General features: G+C 45.1%; 1 protein-coding gene across 2 annotated transcripts in view; it reads right to left on the bottom strand.

Annotated features, from left to right (window-relative positions):
* The window catches only part of EMB2762 (CCAAT-binding factor), a 69,138-nt gene extending 52,291 nt beyond the window's left edge, over positions 1–16,847 (bottom strand). For both annotated transcript variants that reach the window (XM_087374017.1, XM_087374016.1), the window contains exons 1-6: positions 16,379–16,847; positions 16,102–16,194; positions 15,374–15,447; positions 14,966–15,027; positions 14,730–14,772; positions 14,342–14,451 (exon numbers count right to left, since the gene is read on the bottom strand). In XM_087374017.1, the coding sequence (XP_087230143.1) occupies positions 14,342–14,451; positions 14,730–14,772; positions 14,966–15,027; positions 15,374–15,447; positions 16,102–16,194; positions 16,379–16,768 (772 nt within the window). In that variant the 5' untranslated portion in view covers positions 16,769–16,847. The remainder of the gene's footprint in view (positions 1–14,341; positions 14,452–14,729; positions 14,773–14,965; positions 15,028–15,373; positions 15,448–16,101; positions 16,195–16,378) is intronic.
* Positions 16,848–19,190: the final 2,343 nt, after the last annotated feature.

Below are 19,190 nucleotides of genomic sequence, written 5' to 3' on the forward strand. Positions count from 1 at the left end.
CAGAAAGATGATTCCATGTAGAGAGACAGTAGAAAAGATAGCAGCAGAGGGAGCGTAACGCAGTCCTCCATGTAGCTCAATGATGACGAGGATGATGGGAGCTGGAGCTGCCCTAGGAAATGGCTGAAACCAGCATGCTCTGAGGAAGGAACCTTCAGGCTATCTGGAATAGCAATATGATGAAGAAAAGGAGCTGATCTGGGGCAGGAGGAGCTGATCTGTAGCAGAGGAGCAGAAGGGGACAGATCTGGAGTAAGATGGGACAGATCTGGAGCAGAAGGAGCTGATCTGGAGAAGAGGAGCAGAAGGAGAGAGATCTGGAGGAGAGGATGAAGCAGCCAGGAGGCAGGAAGGAGAGGCAGAAGAGGAGGCAGCAGAGGAGGCAGAAGTGGAGAGGAGAGGTAGATGGAGCAGGCGGGCCTGCAGCAAAAGATGGAGGAGATGAGGAGCAGCTGCAGGTCCTGTCCTGTCCCTGAAGTGTGAGGGCAGAGGCCTTTTATAGGCCAGACCTAGCTGGTCGGCCAGCTGGTCGGTGGGCCTGCCAGCTGGTCGGCCAGCTGGTCGGTTGGGCCTGCCAGCTGGTCGGTGGGCCTGCCAGCTGGTCGGCCAACTGGTCGGCCAGACCAGCTGGACTTTCTGGCCATTTGTTTGACTGAGAGAGCTGGCATTTTGACTGGCCTGTGAGCCATTTGATTGCCCCGTAAATTGGGGATTGCTCAGTTGCTGAATACCATGTCTCTGTGATGGTCCTGTGCTTCCTCTCAGCAACGAGATCCACCTTCTTCTTGCGGCACTCTTTAGCAAAATGACCAAGCTTCTCACAGTAGAAGCACTTCATCTGCCTCTTTTTCTCTTTATCCTACGGTCTTACTTTTGTTCTTGGAGTCTTTGAACTTACCCTTGTCAGGCTTGTCCCTTGCCACGAGAGCCTTCTCGTCCGATTGAGTAAATCGTTTTTCCCAAGCCTCTTCCTACAATAGCAAAGGGCCAAGCTCCTCGAAGGTGAGAGGCTTGGTCCTCTATCTTGCAGTGACCATAGTCACGAAACTCTTAAAACTGCGAGGTATCTTGTGTAATGTCAACAATGCTAGGTGACTTGAGTCTACCTTCTAACCAACTACCGCGAGCTGGTCCCTTACCACCTTGACTTTTGTCATATGGTCATGAACATTGTGTCCAGATTGTACAGTTGATGTTGGAGCATCAGAATACAAGATGCGTTGTCTGTTTCATACAGATCCTTCAGGATAGCCCACGCCTCTACAGACGTATCGACCATTTGCATGTGCGGAAGAACAGAGTCCGCCGTGGTCCCAATGATTAATGCTAGGGAGTGGGCATCTCTCTCTTCCCACTTCTCAAGCTCTTCTCCATCTACTAGAATGAGAATCTTCCCCTTGCTATCCATCATATCTTCCAGCTTTGCCTCCACTCCGGTTGTCAACTTCAATAACTTTCGAGCCACTAAATGGCTTCGGATTTTACTTCCAAATCGGGTAGTTCGACTCGTCTAGCTTCCCTGACTCTCCGAAGTTCGGGATGGTGAATGAGAGAAATCTGGAGGAGGAAGGAAGAGAAGGGGCTGAAGGGGCAACAATAGAATCCTTGTCCTCCATCCTTGCTGTAATAAAGAACAGCAAACTGAAAACTGAATTTGCAATGGAGAACTTGACCACGCAGCAAACCTGAGTGTCGATTGGAGTGATCTACTTGCTGAGGTACTCCGATCTAGAGCTGTTGGAAATAGAGGATAGAATCACTCACACCTCACTCCCGATCTAGCTCATACAACACTCAAAGAGACGGAGAGAGAGATAGCACAAACTCAAATATATTCTTCCACAATAGTGGGCAAACAAAAGCTCAAAAGATGAGCATGTACAACAGCCAACAGAAGCTGTCCAAGATGCTGAGCCTACTCCTCTCCCTGTGCGCTTGCCTGTGCAAGGCTTGTCTGTGCAGATGATGAGAAATGAGGGGGGGAGGGGGCTTTTTATAGGCCCATTGCTGGGCTGAAGAAAACCTTTAGCAGGGGGTCGGCCTCCTGCTTGCAGCACCAATTTTATGAGCCCCTCCACCGACCAGGCTGGTCGGCCTTTGGAGGCTGTATTGGCCGGCTTCGGCCAGGCCTGTAAATAGGCCCATGTGCCCAGCACATGGGCTGCTGATGCAGTCCGTAGGCCCCGCCAATATCTGCTCCATGAGTCGCCTAGAAAGCCGCGCCACTCTTCCTTGCTGCGCGAGTTCCAACTAGGTGGGTTCTCTGCCCTTTTGCTTCCCCTACCCCCCTATAGTCTCCTGCCCCCTTGTCCCCTCAAAACAGGGGCTCACAGGTGGGGCAGTGAATTTTCTAACAGGGATACATCCTTGGTCTCACACCACATGCCTTAAGGTTCAAGATTGGGTCCATGTGAGTTTAGTACTAGAAAGAGACCACATCCAAGGGGTCATCATCTATGGGAGAGTGGTCTTCCTTCAATGAGATCACGAGTACTATTGGAGTCAAACAAGGGTGTCCTTTATCACCAACCTTGTTTGGCCTCTACATTGATGAGCTTGAGACAATTATGCAGACATTGGGGGGGAGGGATGCTCTCTCGCTGGCACTCTGATTTAGATCTTGTTATACGCAGATGACGTGGCACTCTTATCTTCCTCAGCAGAGGGTCTCTAGAGACACCTAGATGCACTACAGTCCTTTTGTGATTCCCATGATTTGAAGGTCAACCTTGGTAAAACCAAGGTCATGATCTTCAACACATCCCGAGCTACTATGCACCACGTTCGACGGGTCGCCGGTTGACATTGTTTTGTCATATACATACCTAGGAGTTCTCTTCTTTGGACCTATCTTTACTATGAGACCGACGATGCAGGCCCGACTGAGCCGAGGATACGCTTCATCGGCCAGACTAGAGAGGCAGTGCTTCCGTTCACATTTCCAGGACCTCGGACCAAACGCTTGCTTTTTGACTCCTTGGTCTTCCCAGTGGGGATGTATGGCAGCCCTAGTTGGGGACCGCATCTATTAGATACAGAGTGGGCTTGAGTGGAGTGCCTACAGATTCTTATGCTATCACGAATGATTCGTAGTAAGCCGTCAATTCCTCACCAAATCATTCAGGCTGAGTTTGAGCATTTCAAGTTATCACCTACCTATATCGGGTTAGGGGGTACGGAGATTGCACTTCTGGATGCAGTAGATTACTGTGGCTAGCATTGTCCTCCTCTATGGCATTATCAGCAGCAAGTGATCAGAGCTGCTGGTTTGCACGCACACAAAGATGGTTTGACGACTGGGACTCCACATGGATAGACTCCCCCCCTTCCAGTATAGCATTGATGCGCCTTTTTCCCCTCTCTTGTCTCATGAGGTCAACCAGGTCATTTGTGAGGATCCTTTGTTGCTACACACACTTTCAGGACCTGGTTTGGACCGAGCAAGCTTCCAGTGAATCTCGGCTTCTACAGGATCATTGTTTACATATCACAGCGGAGGGTTTTAGGATATACGCAGATCCACCTACCCCACTCACTGAGGATCTCTATTGGGCAGTTTCGGGTGTCTTCGCATAGACTTCGCATTGAGAGTGGCAGGCATGGATGATTTTTTCAAGTTATTTTCGTTAAGAAGCTAGACTTTTATCTTGGCGCCGAAAGTTTGTATGCCCTAATAGAAATAAACATTTGAAACATTCGCCAGGATTTGAACCTTTTATGCAAAAAATTTAAAAGTTTCGCTAGGATTTACATTTTTCACTTCAAAATTAAAAAGAAAATATATAAAAGTCCACTACATTCCATCAATATTGTGAAACTTAAAAAATGAGCTTGATAAACTTTCTCCAAGATTTTATATTAATATATAAGCATAGCTTCGATAAAAACATCCATGGTGGCAGGGCTGAGAGTTTGCTCAGGGAGAGGCGCTTATGTACATTATGTGACACACAGGAGATTGAGTCGGAGGAGCATTTCATTTTCAGATGCCCAGTATACTATGAGATATGAGGACGCTTCTATTGCCTCTTTAGATATAGTTCAGGGATATTGTCCAGCTTTCTCTCCTTTCCAAACCAGATATCCCTAGCCACCTTCATTCACGAGGAAGTCAGACACCGGGAGCGTCTACTTCGATCACAGGCATAGGAGCAGACCTCCTTGATAGACTCTTCTCAGAGCTCGATCACTGATTTCTTCCAGCCAGACCATGCGGACTCTCATACCACGAAGCCTCGTCATGATCGTGACACAGAGCCAACGACGCGGCAGCTCAGACAGAGGGTGGATGCACAGATTACACTTGGGGATATTCCTTCCTTGTTCAAAGTTGGGGCTCTACCGATAGGGGTTACAGTAGCCCTTGTTAGACGCAAGCTATGACCAGGAGACGACACAGGACCACGTCCACGGGCAGCCACCAGCACTCTATCTCTGACTTTATGCCCTTACTACCTCATCCCCCTTGACGCTTTGATGATGAGGATGTTAGTGTTGCATAGACGATCATCATTCTGACATGACTCAGCACTTATCATTTTGCATTCTACATTGGAGTGGATGCTCGTTTAGTAGCTCCACCCACACAGCTTGTTTGTATCAGGATGTTTCACAGTCTCATAGACCCATCGGTCTTTCAAAGACTTTAATAAACTTTCTTTCTTTCTCCAAAATTACCTCATGAACACCTGCCCAACACTTCCTGCTACAGCAAAGCCCTATCTATTAAGGCTCACAAGTGGTTCAAATTCATAGTAGTACCATGGGTTTACAGTGGATGACATGGAAACAAAACATCATCTTCCAAGGTTTCCAATCACTCTCCTCTCGGCCTGCCTAGGGAGTACAAAGATATATCATACCATTAATGGATGTCTTGGACCTGTCCTAGAGCCCCCACTTCGGCTGCATCCTGTCAGAAACCTTCTGCCAAAGGGTGGAGTTGCAAGTCTCACTTGGCAGTTTCCATAGTTTGGCTATTCATCTCCTATCCCACCTTAGGAAGGAGCTTTCAAGGCTACTAAATACAGTAGGGAGAGCATGGCTACTTGGTAAGGCAGCATTTATTGAGACCTTCCTTGTTCATCTTTATCCTCTTCATGTGAGTAACCAGCAGGACTCACTGAGACGGAGGCTTCAAAGACCTAGACCAGAGCTAGAGACACACCAGACTTGTCGGTGCACTGAGGCTCAGATCACATTAGGGATCCTTCCCTCCACGCTCATCAAATCGGAGGGCCTGCCCACAGGAGTGACAGTGGGGCTGCCACATGGGCAACATAATGATCAGCCACCTGGGCTGGTTATGGAATCGTGTGCAAGGACTGGATAGGCATGAATGAGGACAGCTCTCATATCTGCAGCACAACAAGGCCCATGGTAGGGCTATGGAAGAGCCCAGCAGCAAAGAGGTGTCTTGACGTAGAAGGGTCACTGGCCCACCTGTGAGGCTGTGAGAAGTGCAGCGCAAATGAACAGAAAGAGAGAGAGAGAGAGAGAGAGAGAGAGAGAGAGAGAGAGGGGGGGAGAACACCACACTGAGAGGGAGAGAAGGAAACAGGAGAACTGTCATGTGCATGGATTGGTATCTGACGTGTACTGGGTACACAAGACTAGCTCAGGTAGCCTGGGGAGGCTTAGAGCTAGGCAGGCTTGATTCTCGGGTTGAGTGGCAAGGGTACGAACCATTTATAGGTCTTCGCTATTTTTGGCGCTGGGGCCCAAGTCTATAAAAGGGGCCCAGGGGGTTCAGTTCTCAGAGAGCCGATGGGAGCAAGTTTCGTTCCCAGGTGCTAGGTCTGATCCTGGATTGAGTCGCGGACGCGCGCCTGCATCTTAGCGTAGCCCAAGGCCCAGTGGCAGATCCCAGGCTTCACAGCGCCACCTGGTGGTATGGGACACCAGGCTGGTTTGGATCTGGTTGGGAGTTCGTGCCAGTAGCTCAGCTTGTGGCTCGGAGGGGACATCTCCTGATTCGGGATCACATCCCGTAGATGTCATGGTTGGGTGGTGAGCAGCCTGCTCAGTTTCTCACGTTGTGTGTGTGTGTGTTTGCAGATCAGAGGTTTCAGGAGTGCTGGGACGTGTCAGTTGGTATCAGAGCCAGCTCCTGAGGTAGGAATTTCTGATGCGGAAACTTTGGACGATTTCTTCCTCCAGGTATGCCCTAAAATTCGAAATTTGCTGCTGCAAATTCTACTTGGTTCATGGGTTATCAGGGGTGGTCAGGATGTAGGGAAAAGGTAGGAGGAAGAAGGAGAGTGTTTCGAATTTACTGAAGGGTTTAGGAGAGAGAAGGATGAGCGTACCTGGGAGAGAGCGGAGGTGCAGGAAGGAGATGCGATAGAGTAGCTGAGTGCAGGCATGTAGATCGAGGCTGATCGGGGCTGCGTGGGAGAACGCCGAGGCGTGAGGCTGTGTTGGTGCACCATGGCTGGAAGGAGTTTCGGCCAGGGCAAGGAGATGCGCAAGGGGCTGGAACAGGGTGCGGCCACCCTATGGGAGGTGCTGCTTTTTTCGAAAAAGCACCACCCTCCAAAGTTGGGAGGGTGAGCCTTTCTGGGAAGCAGGGCTTCCTAATTTGGCTGCCCTATTCCCTATATAGCTAGGCAAGGTTCCAAGCTCAGCCACAAGCCTTGCGTGAAGAGCCCTCTTTGCCCAACGTCTTGATTGCGCCATAGGGATTCGGGACAGCCTGCGACAGGCTGCCGTACAGCCCGCGTCATCGGCCGTATACCTGCGTCAGCTATCGTACGCCCACGTCAGCAACCGTACGGATCGCGTCAGCAGCCGTACAGCCACGTCCAGTTTGCATCACATGTACGGTCAGCAGGAGGATTCCGTACACTGCAGCCTGCAGCGAATTCAGCTAGAGGAAGACTCCGGGTTTATTGCGCCCGCGGTTCACCAGTTTTCAGCATCTTCTTCCGTCAGCATCTCTTGGGACGGTAGATCAAAAGTCTCGAACTAAGGAGGTGGTTGACACTTGGTTACACAAGTGGCAGGTACACTTCCAGTTCCACCCGTACCCAGATGAGAAGAAAATTCAGCTTGCAACCGGTTTCATGTCAGGTAAGGCTCTGCTATGGTGGAAGGAACTCCAGCCTAAGCCGGATACATGGATAGACTTCGAAGGGGTCTTCAGGAAGGAGTTCCTGAAGAAGGAGGACGATTATGATATCGTTGGCAAGCTTAAAGCCCTCGATATGTCAAAGCTGAACTTGTCATTTGAAGTTTATCTTCAAAGGTTTCGAGATCTGCAGACCAGGGCCACAAAGATGGATCCAGTGACCTTGTTAGGTTTCTTTGTGGATGGTTTGCCAGATTCGTACAAGTTGCAAATAAAGAACAACAAATGCACAACGTTGCAAGAGGCCATGAACTACGCGCGTATTTATGACTTCCATTTGTTCATTTCCTCTTCCATGGAGGTACCCATGTTTTGCAGCATAGCATTACAATCCACGTCCTTGCTGCCCGCAAGTATCTTCTGTAGGTTTTCAATGTCACCACCATCATGCATCTTGGAAATATCCCTCATGGTATCTATGCAAATTTTGACCTGCATGATACCATGGCCGGTGCAAAAGCAACTACAGTTTCCGACACGAGTGGAAAGAACAAACACAAGTTCTTTCAACATACGACTGGTACCGGGGAGACGAAGTCTACGGACAACGCCTCCAAGAAAAACTTGACTCAGGCAAAGAATGGTCGAGCCCGTTTCCTTCGCACATTGAAGCTCAAGAAGGAAGGACGTTGCTTCTATTGCGAGGAGCGGGGCCACACCAAGAATGAATGTCCAAAGCGCAAGAATCAAAAGTTAGTGCTTGGACCGAAGCTCCAGGCGGGTCCAGGTACCAAAGCCAAGGGAGCGAACCAAGTTTCGATGACAGGTATTTCTGTAAATGTCATTACCTGCCCACTTATTGTAATTGCACTTTCAATACTTCGTTGTTTGGTTCCCATGATCTTTTCCGAGTTTATGGAGAAGTTATGGACCAACAGGTTCACATTCTCTTTGATCCGGGCAGCTCTCACAACTTTGTTAATTACAAATTTGTGCAGAAGATGGGGCTGTCCACAGTACCTAGCGATCACACCTATGAGGTGCAGCTTCCAGCTGAGAAGCACTTTTGGGATCGCAAGGTTGAAGCGCTTCCTATCCGGATTCAAGCTTACACAAGGGCTCTTACGTGTTATGTTATGCACCTGGAGCATGTAGACTTGTTAATCGGAATAGAGTGGTTTAAAACCCACAATATTCAGATTGGATGGACGGAGCATACACTTTCTTTTGTAGATAAGGACACCCAATTTTGTATTCAGTGTGATAAAATTCCCTCTTCCCAGGGACCTATTGTATCTGCGATGCAGCTTCGGAATATCTTAAACACTTCTCATTATGATGTCTATCAGTGTGTTTTGATTCCGCTTTCTTCATTTGTTGTCTCTGTAATTAACAAGAATGATTTAAGTGTGTTTGAACACCGTGAATTGAGAATGTTGTTAGATAGTTTTAAGGATGTATTCCCTGCTCAACTGCCGGAAGGTTTATCTCCAGAACGGGCAGTAGATCATCGCATAGACTTAGTCCCAGGGGCTCAACCCATCAGTGTACCACCTTATAGGATGAGCCAACTAGAGGAGGATGAGTTAGCTACCCAGCTACAGGATTACCTGAATATGGGCTATATACGCCCAAGTAAATCACCTTGGGGTGCACCTGTCCTCTTAAGAAAGAAGAAAGATTCTACATGGAGGATGTGTATAGATTATAAACGATTAAATAAAGTGACAATTAAGAATCGATACCCTCTCCCTCGTTCCGATGATCTGATAGACCGTTTGGCCGGAGCGAAGTATTTCACTAAGATTGATTTGCGTACGGGTTATCACCAAATCCGTATCTATGCTAAACACATAGATAGAACCGCATTCCGAACTAGGTATGGTCACTACGAGTTCCTTGTATTACCTTTTGGTTTGACCAATGCTCCTGCCACCTTTCAGCAGATGATGAACGATTTGTTTCGGGATTATCTGGGCAAATTTGTTGTAATGTTCTTAGATGACATCTTGGTATATAGTCGAACGCTTGAGGATCACATTGGACACCTCCGGATTATCTTAGTTATTCTAAGACAGCATAAGCTCTATGCCAAGATGAGTAAATGTGACTTCTTTATGAAGGAGATCATTTACTTAGGACACAAGATTTCTTCTGAAGGTATTAGCATTGATCTGGATCGTATTCAGAAGGTTTTAGAATGGCCTATTCCTCAGACTGTGAAACAACTTCGTTCTTTCCTAGGATTTACGGTATTTCTATGGAAGTCTGTGCGTGATTATTCACATATCACGGCACCACTGACAAACATATTGAAAGGTCGTGGACGCAGGTCTACCCAGCCGATCGCTTGGAATGATGCATTGAACAAGGCTTTTGAAACCTTGAAGTTTTCTATCAAGGAAGCACCCGTTCTTGCATTACCCGATCCTACCCGGCCTTATGTTTTAGAGGCCGATGCGAGTGATTATGCGATTGGGGCAGCTCTATTCCAAGAGGGCAGACCTGTAGCTTTCGAGAGTAAGAAGCTAGACGACACCCAATATCGTTGGCCCACACTAGAAAAGGAACTTTATGCTGTAGTGTATGCCCTTAAGGTTTGGAGACACTACTTGTATGGTTCAAAGTTCCTTGTATTGACTGATCATCAGTCAATTAAGTATGTGTGTGATGGATCTGAATTGAGGGGAAGGAAAGCTAGATGGATAGAATTAATGCAAGATTTTGATTTTGAAATACGTTATCGTAAGGGTTCGTTGAATAGTGTGGCGGATGCCTTAAGTCGAGTTAAGTTTGTAAATGCTCTGTCATTTACGGAAATATCCTCAGACCTATTTCAATCCTTGAGAGGGCTATACGCAACTGATAGTCATTTCAATTCTTATTGGCAGAGAGTCCAGGATGGGAGCTCCATGCTTGACCAGGACTCAGGGATTGTGCCACCTACGATACAGGCGGCGGGAGGTCAGTGGATGATTAGGAACGGCTTGCTGTTCCGGAATGAAAAGATTTGTGTGCCTGATGTTCTGGACCTTAAATCCAAGATTCTCTGGGAGTGTCATGATGCTCCTAGTGCTGGACATCCGGGTATACATAGGACTCTGTCTCTTGTGAAGCATACCTTTTATTGGCCTAAGATGCGTGCATTTATTGAAAACTATGTAGTAGGTTGCCGGATTTGTCAGGTTACTAAGGCAGAACGCCTTAGAAGCACGGGGTTATTACAGCCATTACAGATTCCAGATAATAAATGGGAAAGTATTTCCATGGATTTTATTACTGGTTTGCCTCGAACGCGCAAGGGTCATGACTCCATTTGGGTCATAGTTGACCGTTAGACAAAAATGGCTAGATTCTTACCTACTAGAACAACTATTTCAGCTGTTCAGCTGGCTCACGAGTTTGTGGACCACTTGTTTAAGCTGTATGGTTTGCCATCTGACATAGTCAGTGACAGGGACTCAAAGTTTACAAGTAACTTTTGGACACTTGTTTTTGAGAAGTTAGAAACTACTCTAAGTATGAGTTCCTCAGATCATGCACAATCCGATGGCAGTACAGAGAAGGTTAACCAGTTGGTTGAAGACATGTTTCGGGCATATGTATCTAAGAGACAGTCTTCATGGGAGGATTATCTACCTATGATAGAATTTGCTTACAACAGTGCAAAGCATTCTAGTACTGGTTACAGTCCTTTTATGCTTATGTACGGGTTTCAACCTAAGTCACCAGTAATGGTTGGGTTAAAAGCGATTCAAAATGATGCTGCTAAGAACTTCTTGCTAGACATGCAGGAAATGTTGCAGTTTGCCAAGGAGTCTATTAGAAGTGCCCAAGATCGGGACAGATTTTATGCTCATAGACATCGTTCGCCTAGAGAGTTCTCTGAAGGAACGATGGTATATTTGCGAATTCCTAAGGAATCCAAGAGCTTAAGTACTGGTTTGGTTCCGAAATTATCCCCCAGATACTGTGGTCCCTTCAAGGTCATTAAAAGAATTGGACCAATTGCATATCGACTAGAATTGCCTCCTGATGTTAAAGTACATCCAGTCTTTCATGTCAGTAGACTGAAAGAAGTCTTGGGTGCGGATGATCAACTTGTTTCTCCTCACGAGATAATAGAAGTTACAGATTTGACTTTTATTCCACACGAACCTGAGTGTACTCTTGAATTTCGTGACAGACAGATTCGTAATCGATCTATCACGGAATACAAGATCAAGTGGAAGGATCGTGTTGAGGAGGATGCAACATGGGAGACATTACAAAACCTCCAGAGAACATTTCCGAGTTTTTTAGCGAACTCAGGAGTGAGTTCTTAGAGGAGGGGGAGTATGTCATGTGCATGGATTGGTATCTGACGTGTACTGGGTACACAAGACTAGCTCAGGTAGCCTGGGGAGGCTTAGAGCTAGGCAGGCTTGATTCTCGGGTTGACTGGCAAGGGTACGAACCATTTATAGGTCTTCGCTATTTTTGGCGCTGGGGCCCAAGTCTATAAAAGGGGCCCAGGGGGTTCAGTTCTCAGAGAGCCGATGGGAGCAAGTTTCGTTCCCAGGTGCTAGGTCTGATCCTGGATTGAGTCGCGGACGCGCGCCTGCATCTTAGCGTAGCCCAAGGCCCAGTGACAGATCCCAGGCTTCACAGTGCCACCTGGTGGTATGGGACACCAGGCTGGACTGCAAGTAATCTCTGGCAAAAGCCCTCTACACCTGGGGGGAAAACCTCTGCACAACAGGCTGCACAAGAGCTGGGCACAACTGCTCAACAGCCTCCACAATGAGATGAGAAATGAAGACTGAGGGGGGGCCTATAAATAGCCCCCACCCCCTCCCTAGTCAGCTGGTAGACCAGGGCTGACCCCTGCTGGTAGGCGGGCCGACTGCAGCACCTAGGGCTGGGCACACAGCCCTGCAAATGGGCTCCTAGGGGGGCAACCACCTGCCCTCCAAGTGGGAAAAATCCCAGCAAAAGCCCTTTGTAATGACATGGACCAGATATAGGTCGGCCAATCTGTGGCAGTCAGCCATCTACAATGAACAGACTGGGTCAACCAGCTCGAAAGGCCAAATTGGCCATCTAGAAGGGGGGGGGGGGGGGGGGGGCGCAGCAGACTGGCCCCTCCCCCTATAAAGGGGTACTTGGGCCCTTGGAGGAGCAAGAAGCCACTAAAGTTCACTAGAGCATGCAGCAGATTCTGAGCAGAGGAGGGGGTGATTTTACGTCACCTGAGGGAGCTATTTGCTGTGAATACTTCTTCGGATCTGAGTGTTTGCGTTTGAGTTATAATTCAACTGTGAGTGAGCCTAGGTGAAGCTTGAGTCTGGCAAAAGTCTTCCGATTAGGTCTAGGCTATGAGGTCCCTGTGATTCTATCATGGTTTCAGATCAACATTTGGTAAATTTGGTACATGCATAGCTTCTCTTTCTCCAACATTGTGTCCATGTGTTCAGTTGGATCTGAGAGTTCCCTGGGGCCACATCTTCCTCTGCAGGAGTAGGTAGAGACATGCTTCCCTATTCTCGGATGCGTCAATTTTACGAGCAAAAACCTATGAGCAGGTTTATCCGAGCGTGTTTTTCAAGAGATTTTTAAAAATGTTTTTCTTTAGGAAACATGGTTTTTACACTTTTATTTTCACTAGAACTAGATCCCTTTATCATAAAAATATACAGACTAGTCACTCATTCATTTTTACACAACATAATTTTCTTATTTAGAGACATCCCTTTGTACCCGTGTTATTACCTTTAAAAAGTGTTGATTCCTTTAAGAAACATTCCTCATAATCACTCTCAATGTAATAATACTATGCATATATAATTACTTATTAACACATTTATATCATATGGCAATATCTTTTTAGTGTTTTTATAGCATATTTATGGACATGTTTCTAAAGAAGTTTAAATTACTATAAATAAGTATTAACTTGGGCTTATATATCACTCTCATAAAATACATGTAATATTTAATACTATATATGGAAGATTTTCCAAAATATAACTTCATATATGTGCTCAAATGGGGTGTTCCGATCAATTTGAGTGGTTGAATGACTATATTTGGACATTGGATATGAAAGTTATGTCACTTTTAAAAGTGCTGTCCAAGGTAGTTTCGCCAGCGAAACTACCTTGGGAGACTTGCTTCAAAGGGGTTTCGCTGGCGAAACTACCTGGATGGCTTGCTTCAATGAGTTTTCTTTGAAGAAACTCTTTCATGAAGATAGGTTGAGAGAGGGTTTTCAATGTCACCCCCTATTAAGTAAAAGTTGTAAGAAGGATCATAAGGGAATTTTCATAGAGAAGTCTACTCTACATGTGGGTTTCTTCAAAAGCCATCCCATTATGCTCTCACCATTCCTACAGATTCACCTAAAGATTTTTGTATAAAATAGGCATTGCTATAATACTTTGCATATTTCTAAGTGAAACTATGTTTTCTTCTGATCGATTTTTGCCATATTTATGCATAGTTGGAAGCTTTTTTTTTCCTTCGCTCAGACGCTCGGAAGATTTCGCTCAGAAAATGCTCGTCCCCCCTATTCTCTAATACAACAGACTAGACAGACCAAGTCAAACCTCAGTTATCATATACATGGCCAGTCCATATTCATGAGTCATCCGACTAAATGGGTAAGGATCAATGCACCACAGAGACTAGCAGCAGCCAGATGCGCACGAACTCACCACTGAGAGAGGGTCACCAGTCAACAACAGCACATCATGGACATGCTCCAGAGACAAAGCGAGGTCAAACCTTTTCCACTCAATCCATCAGCTCTACACTCTACAATCCTCGATATACATAGGAGATGCCTCCAGAGGCAAATCGGCTGGATAAATATCCATTGTATCGGCTGATCAGGGCTGACCTCAGCCTACATGAGTTATATTGCACCATATATCAGCACCATAATTTGTCTCATAGGCCATTTTGGTCTCTTGGGGACTTTAATAAACCTTCCTTTCATTTTGCTCCTCACAATTATCCAGCATTTTGAAAAGTATTCTCAAAATAAATCGGCCTATTAATAAAATAAAGACTTTGTTCTTAACCACGAATGCAAAGGTGAAGCAAAACAATGAAAAAAAACTGATAACGTGGGACAACCAAAGACTTAGGGTTTAAAAGGTGAGGCAAAAAGAGACTGAAGACGAGAATGTTAGTCTTTCTCTGCTGTAATAGTATAGGAATAGTGAAATTAGTTCATAAATCAAGGAAACATTTAGAAAATGACTAATTTGAGATGGATAAGGTGCTTGCCGTTATGCTTGCTCCAAGTCTCCATGATATTTTCGGAATCCTTGTCACTCACTTTTGGAGAGTTCAAACGAGCAAGAATATCATATATGTTGCATGTGATTGACTGCAAACTGGAATCCAGATCAGATTCTCAGTTGCCATATTGATAAAAGTGTTGCATGCACAAATACATGTTATAAAACAAGGTTCCACGAGGCAACAAACAGAAGAATCCTATTATGATACTGTCAGGACAAGGTGTCAATAAATTTCATGGTACCACAAGTTTGATTATAGAGAAAGATGTGATTTTGGCTTCTTGACAATTCTATTCATCTAGCCCTCCATCATGTTATGATATATGACCATTCTCTTTTGTAATAAAATTTTCTCTGACAGAGATCTTCACCTTATCTCTGAGGTAGAAATGTCACTTGAGATCATCGCCTTGCCTGTAGACGACGAGTGCACTGTCAATTATAACCTACATCGCGCACCTTTAGTGTGGGCAGCTCAGCCACAAGGACACAAAAGGTCCACATATTCCATTACCTGTAAATCAAGCCCCCTTGTACAATTGTACCTTATCATATGTATTAGCAGCAAAAGCCTATCATGTTCTTGACGTGAGTCTACTAAACATACCTGTCTGTTCTTGGCCTTGACATTTGACAGCCAGCTTCCTCAAGTTGACACAAGTATAACAACTGCAATCAAGAATCCACTCTTAATTGAGCGGTATACTGGGATGTGATCAGTAAACTTGATCAATAAGCTGATCAGATAGTGAAATTTAAAAGTTTATAAAATATTTAATTACGATGGTTCTAATGACTAGAAAGAGTGAAAGCATAACATGATTGACGTATACAATGACAAAAGATTTCCCACTGTATACCACACAAAACAGTATAACAAATATCTCATCACAGCAACAACAAATGAATATCCAATAAGCTTTTATCAACTAATTCCAGATGTTTATGCAAGACCATAACAATAACTATAGCATATCATTATTCAAGTATGGCTTAAGAGCTATACAGACGTTACCAGACATCAAAATTTTTGAAATATTTTGCTGCAAGAAGCTCAAGAACATTGCTATTGAGACCTTCAGAGAACACCTGCACAGTGCCATGGACTTTTGTAAGTAGATAACAAGACGAGCTAAGTATTTTGGGCCACGCAGGACTATAGGCAAGATTGGAGATTTGGCATATCACTTGGAGTTGCCACCCGTTCCAAGGGGCTTCATGTGCCATTACTAAAACATTTGTAGGCAAAACAATTGGGCCACCTCCTCTGCATTCCCCAACAGATGATCTGAATGCAGACATGCAGTCCTTTGGTACACCATATATCTTCCTCTAGCCTGCTTGCTTTATAGATCACATCAAACCTTGCCTAACCTACACCTTTCGATGTGGATTCTTTAGAGCAGCATTAATGTATTGACTTTCCTTTCCACGAAAATTATATTAGTGCTGCTAGGAAAATTCCTTGTTCCACTGTAATGCCAAACCGCCATCGTTTTAGCTTGAGCATCAAGTTAAATTTTTTTTTAAAGTACCCCCGTCTAGTCCACAGTCAGTAATTAAGAAAATCTTCAATCGAGGGAAATATTTAATGAGATCATACGTAATAAGCTATCGGTTGATCGTCTACTCAAAAGAGTCGCTCGACTATAGTACATATTGGGCATCTATTCCAAGGAAGCTGCACGAAGCATGAGTTGCCCATTCGATACTTGTCTAGAACTGTCGGAAGGGGTGACTCACCAACGTAGAACACACTTTGCTATAGACCCTGTTGCTGAACGCTCCTTGCTTTTCATTGCGGCTGAATTCCATTAACGCATCTACTCCTGCAGTCTGGAGTGTAAAGAATGACGGGAATCACAAACTTGTAGAAATGAATCAATCAATGTTTTACACGCGTCAATACCGGCGAGCATTGACTATGGGAATATGACCAGCTAGAAAGCGGAAGTAGCGATCCATACTCTTGCAAGAAACCGAATGGTGGAGCAATACGAACATTACAATTCACACAAACCTGGAGCGACGGCGGGCTTTCAGCTTTGCTGATAAATTGGAGCAAGATATCCAAAAACTCGTTGTATTTGTCCCAAAGCCAGCTCTTATAGATAGCATCCGCGTCGACTGGAGTCCCAACTTCACTGCTTGCTGCAGTCTTTGCTTGCAAGCTTACCTGAGCCTTCCTCGAGACCGAAAGGGAGAGCTCTCCACTGCTTAGGAGGGGAACGAAAAAAGCCTGCAAAGAAAGCGAGGCTTCGAGAAGGCATTCGGGATTAGAGAAGGAAGATGAATTGAGAGAATTGGAAAGGATGGAGAGAAGCAAAGGAGCATGATTGATGTGAGATCGAGAAGCGAGGAGTTGAGTGGCAAGACGCTTGACTGCTTGGAGAGAGAGCTCGGAAGGCATGGTGGTAAAATCAACAGAAACAAATTCTATGGTGTCTTCATGGGAAAAAAAGTAGGTTGTAAGCTTTTGCAATAAATCATTGAGGGCTTGAGGGTTTAAGATTTAAGACTTAAGAGATCTCCGGTTGGCCCTTTTAAATCACAGGCCCTGGTTTGCAAACCACATCCCTGCCTAGTTTCTTTTGGAAATCTTAGTTGCGCCCCTCCTCTCCACTCGGTCCAGCGGAACAAAAAACAGTTCCAAATTAGCCTCGACAGCGACGATAGGGTGGTTTTAGTTGCTTCTCGCCCCCTGCTCTACTGTAGGGTCCAGTAGAAAAACCAAACCGGCTCTAAGTCAACCTACTGGACAACGCCACAGTCGTTTTTGCAAACCACCCATCTCGCGTGAACAGACTCTTAAGAGCCTCTTCACCCAGAGAGGCTGGTTTGAAACTTGGTTTCGAATATCTTTGCTCACCGAAAACTAGGTTGCAATTTCATTTCAGTTCACACTCCAACGGTTTCCAACAAATTTTCGAGGGCTGCAACTAGTTTCCCTACATAGGCACAAAATTGTGTAGCCCAAACACTAAATTGCAAAAATTAATCGTTTGCAGCTAGTTAAAAGTATTCATTACCCTTGGTTTTTTTGTGAGCCCTCCTTGCAAGTAGGGTTACTTTCTAACTTGCAACCCAATAGCTCCACGTGTTCAATTACAAACCATGCTCTATGGTTTGCAATTCAAGCCTTTGACATGAACAAGCTCTTATGAACACATCTCTTAAATCGTCAACCCCTCGGGTCCTTGTAGCATAATAATAGTCCTTAGGGGTCACCACTCCAGAATGCTCAAGAAGCATTCTCAAGCATTTGTGGCCGGCGGTGAACAATGGTTCCCGTGAACAACTCCTCGCCCATCTCTGACAAAAAAACTTTCAATAGGCCCACATCTACATAAAAAAAGCTGCAAAAGGATTGGCTGCAACAAGCTAAAATGGCAGTTAATCGAGGCCACTCGTGGGAATGTTTCTAGTGTAGAGAAAAAATGCCACTTTGTGGCATTTATACTAAAGCGGCGATGAGTAGGAACCAGCTCTTACATGCTCCATGACTTTCCTTCATCTGGCCCTTCTCTACACTCTTAGAATCCGTATTTTGAGAAGTTGCAAGCACATGGCCAATTGAAGATTTCTCCATTCATGTGACACTAATCAGCCAAGTCAAATTGATAAGCAAACAAAGTGAAGGAAGACATTAACAAGAAGACAATAGTGGGTTGAATTGACATGCACTAAGGAAGAGTCTTGATTCAAGGCACTACAACTCAAGCTCATACTTCTACCATGATCTTGAAGAAAACTAGGTTGCGGTAGGCAGCCTTTCCATCATCATTAAATTCTAGCATTTTATCAAAATTTTAAGGAAAAAAGTGAATGAGTAAAAATGTGGACACGAGACATGACACAAGGTTCATTAGGACTCGATCCTCCCTACTAATGTCAGGGGTGGTGATATATTATTGACTTGGCCATATTGTTTGTGCGTTTTGAGAGTTGAAGCCCAACAAATACATGAATAGGGCGATGCTCACAAGAGCTCATAACCGATCCTCATTGTAGTCTATACAATATTGTCACATGGACTACAATCGTATGAATAAGGATGTTGATATCTTTCGATCTTCCATCGAGCTTGGCTTTCGTTGCTCCCTTGCATCGAGAACATGCATCAAAAGAGAGGAATGTTGAAAGAATTTAGATGGAAAAGAAGCAATTTTGAATGGACGAGCAATTGAAATTATTTATATGATAATATATAATACATACTTATTATAACCACACATAGTGTGGGTGGGAGGTGGCGCGCTTCCTTCCCCAAAGAGTTATAATCCGAGGGAATGGGCTCTTCCCCGTGCACCGAGAATATAAACAGCGAGAACATTAGTGTCGAGAATAAGTCTCGCGAATGGATAAGATACTGGCATATTACCTAAATGTCAATAGTCGTAATCGTAGCCAAATGTCAACAAAATCACCACTACTCTTTTGTTGATGACAGTAGATGGTGATTGCTAGTTGCATTTAGCTCGTTATCCAAATACCAATTCTTGGTTTCTCTATATTGGCATAAATCTCACATCTCCCTGATGACTCGCATCTTAACTTGTGCTTACAATTAGAAAATGAGCAAAGCACATGAGGGTCCTAAAATTCAAATTTGGCAGAGGGCTTGCAAAACCTAGACATTAATTATGGATTCGAAACAAGGGCGCACAATTTGGGTGCCCGACAGCACTGCCCCATTGACTATGTTCTATAACGCGTCATGGAAGCTTGGGAGGAAATCTATTAGAGTTTGTTGACAGCACGTGGTAATAAGCACGAGAACTGCAGCGCCTGCCAGAACTATCAGCACAATGTCAAGGGTACCAAGCTGCGTG

Source organism: Dipteris shenzhenensis, chromosome 4, assembly GCF_047967505.1.
Source record: "Dipteris shenzhenensis isolate YYH24624 ecotype China chromosome 4, Dip_SZ_1.0, whole genome shotgun sequence".
Lineage (NCBI taxonomy): Eukaryota > Viridiplantae > Streptophyta > Polypodiopsida > Gleicheniales > Dipteridaceae > Dipteris > Dipteris shenzhenensis.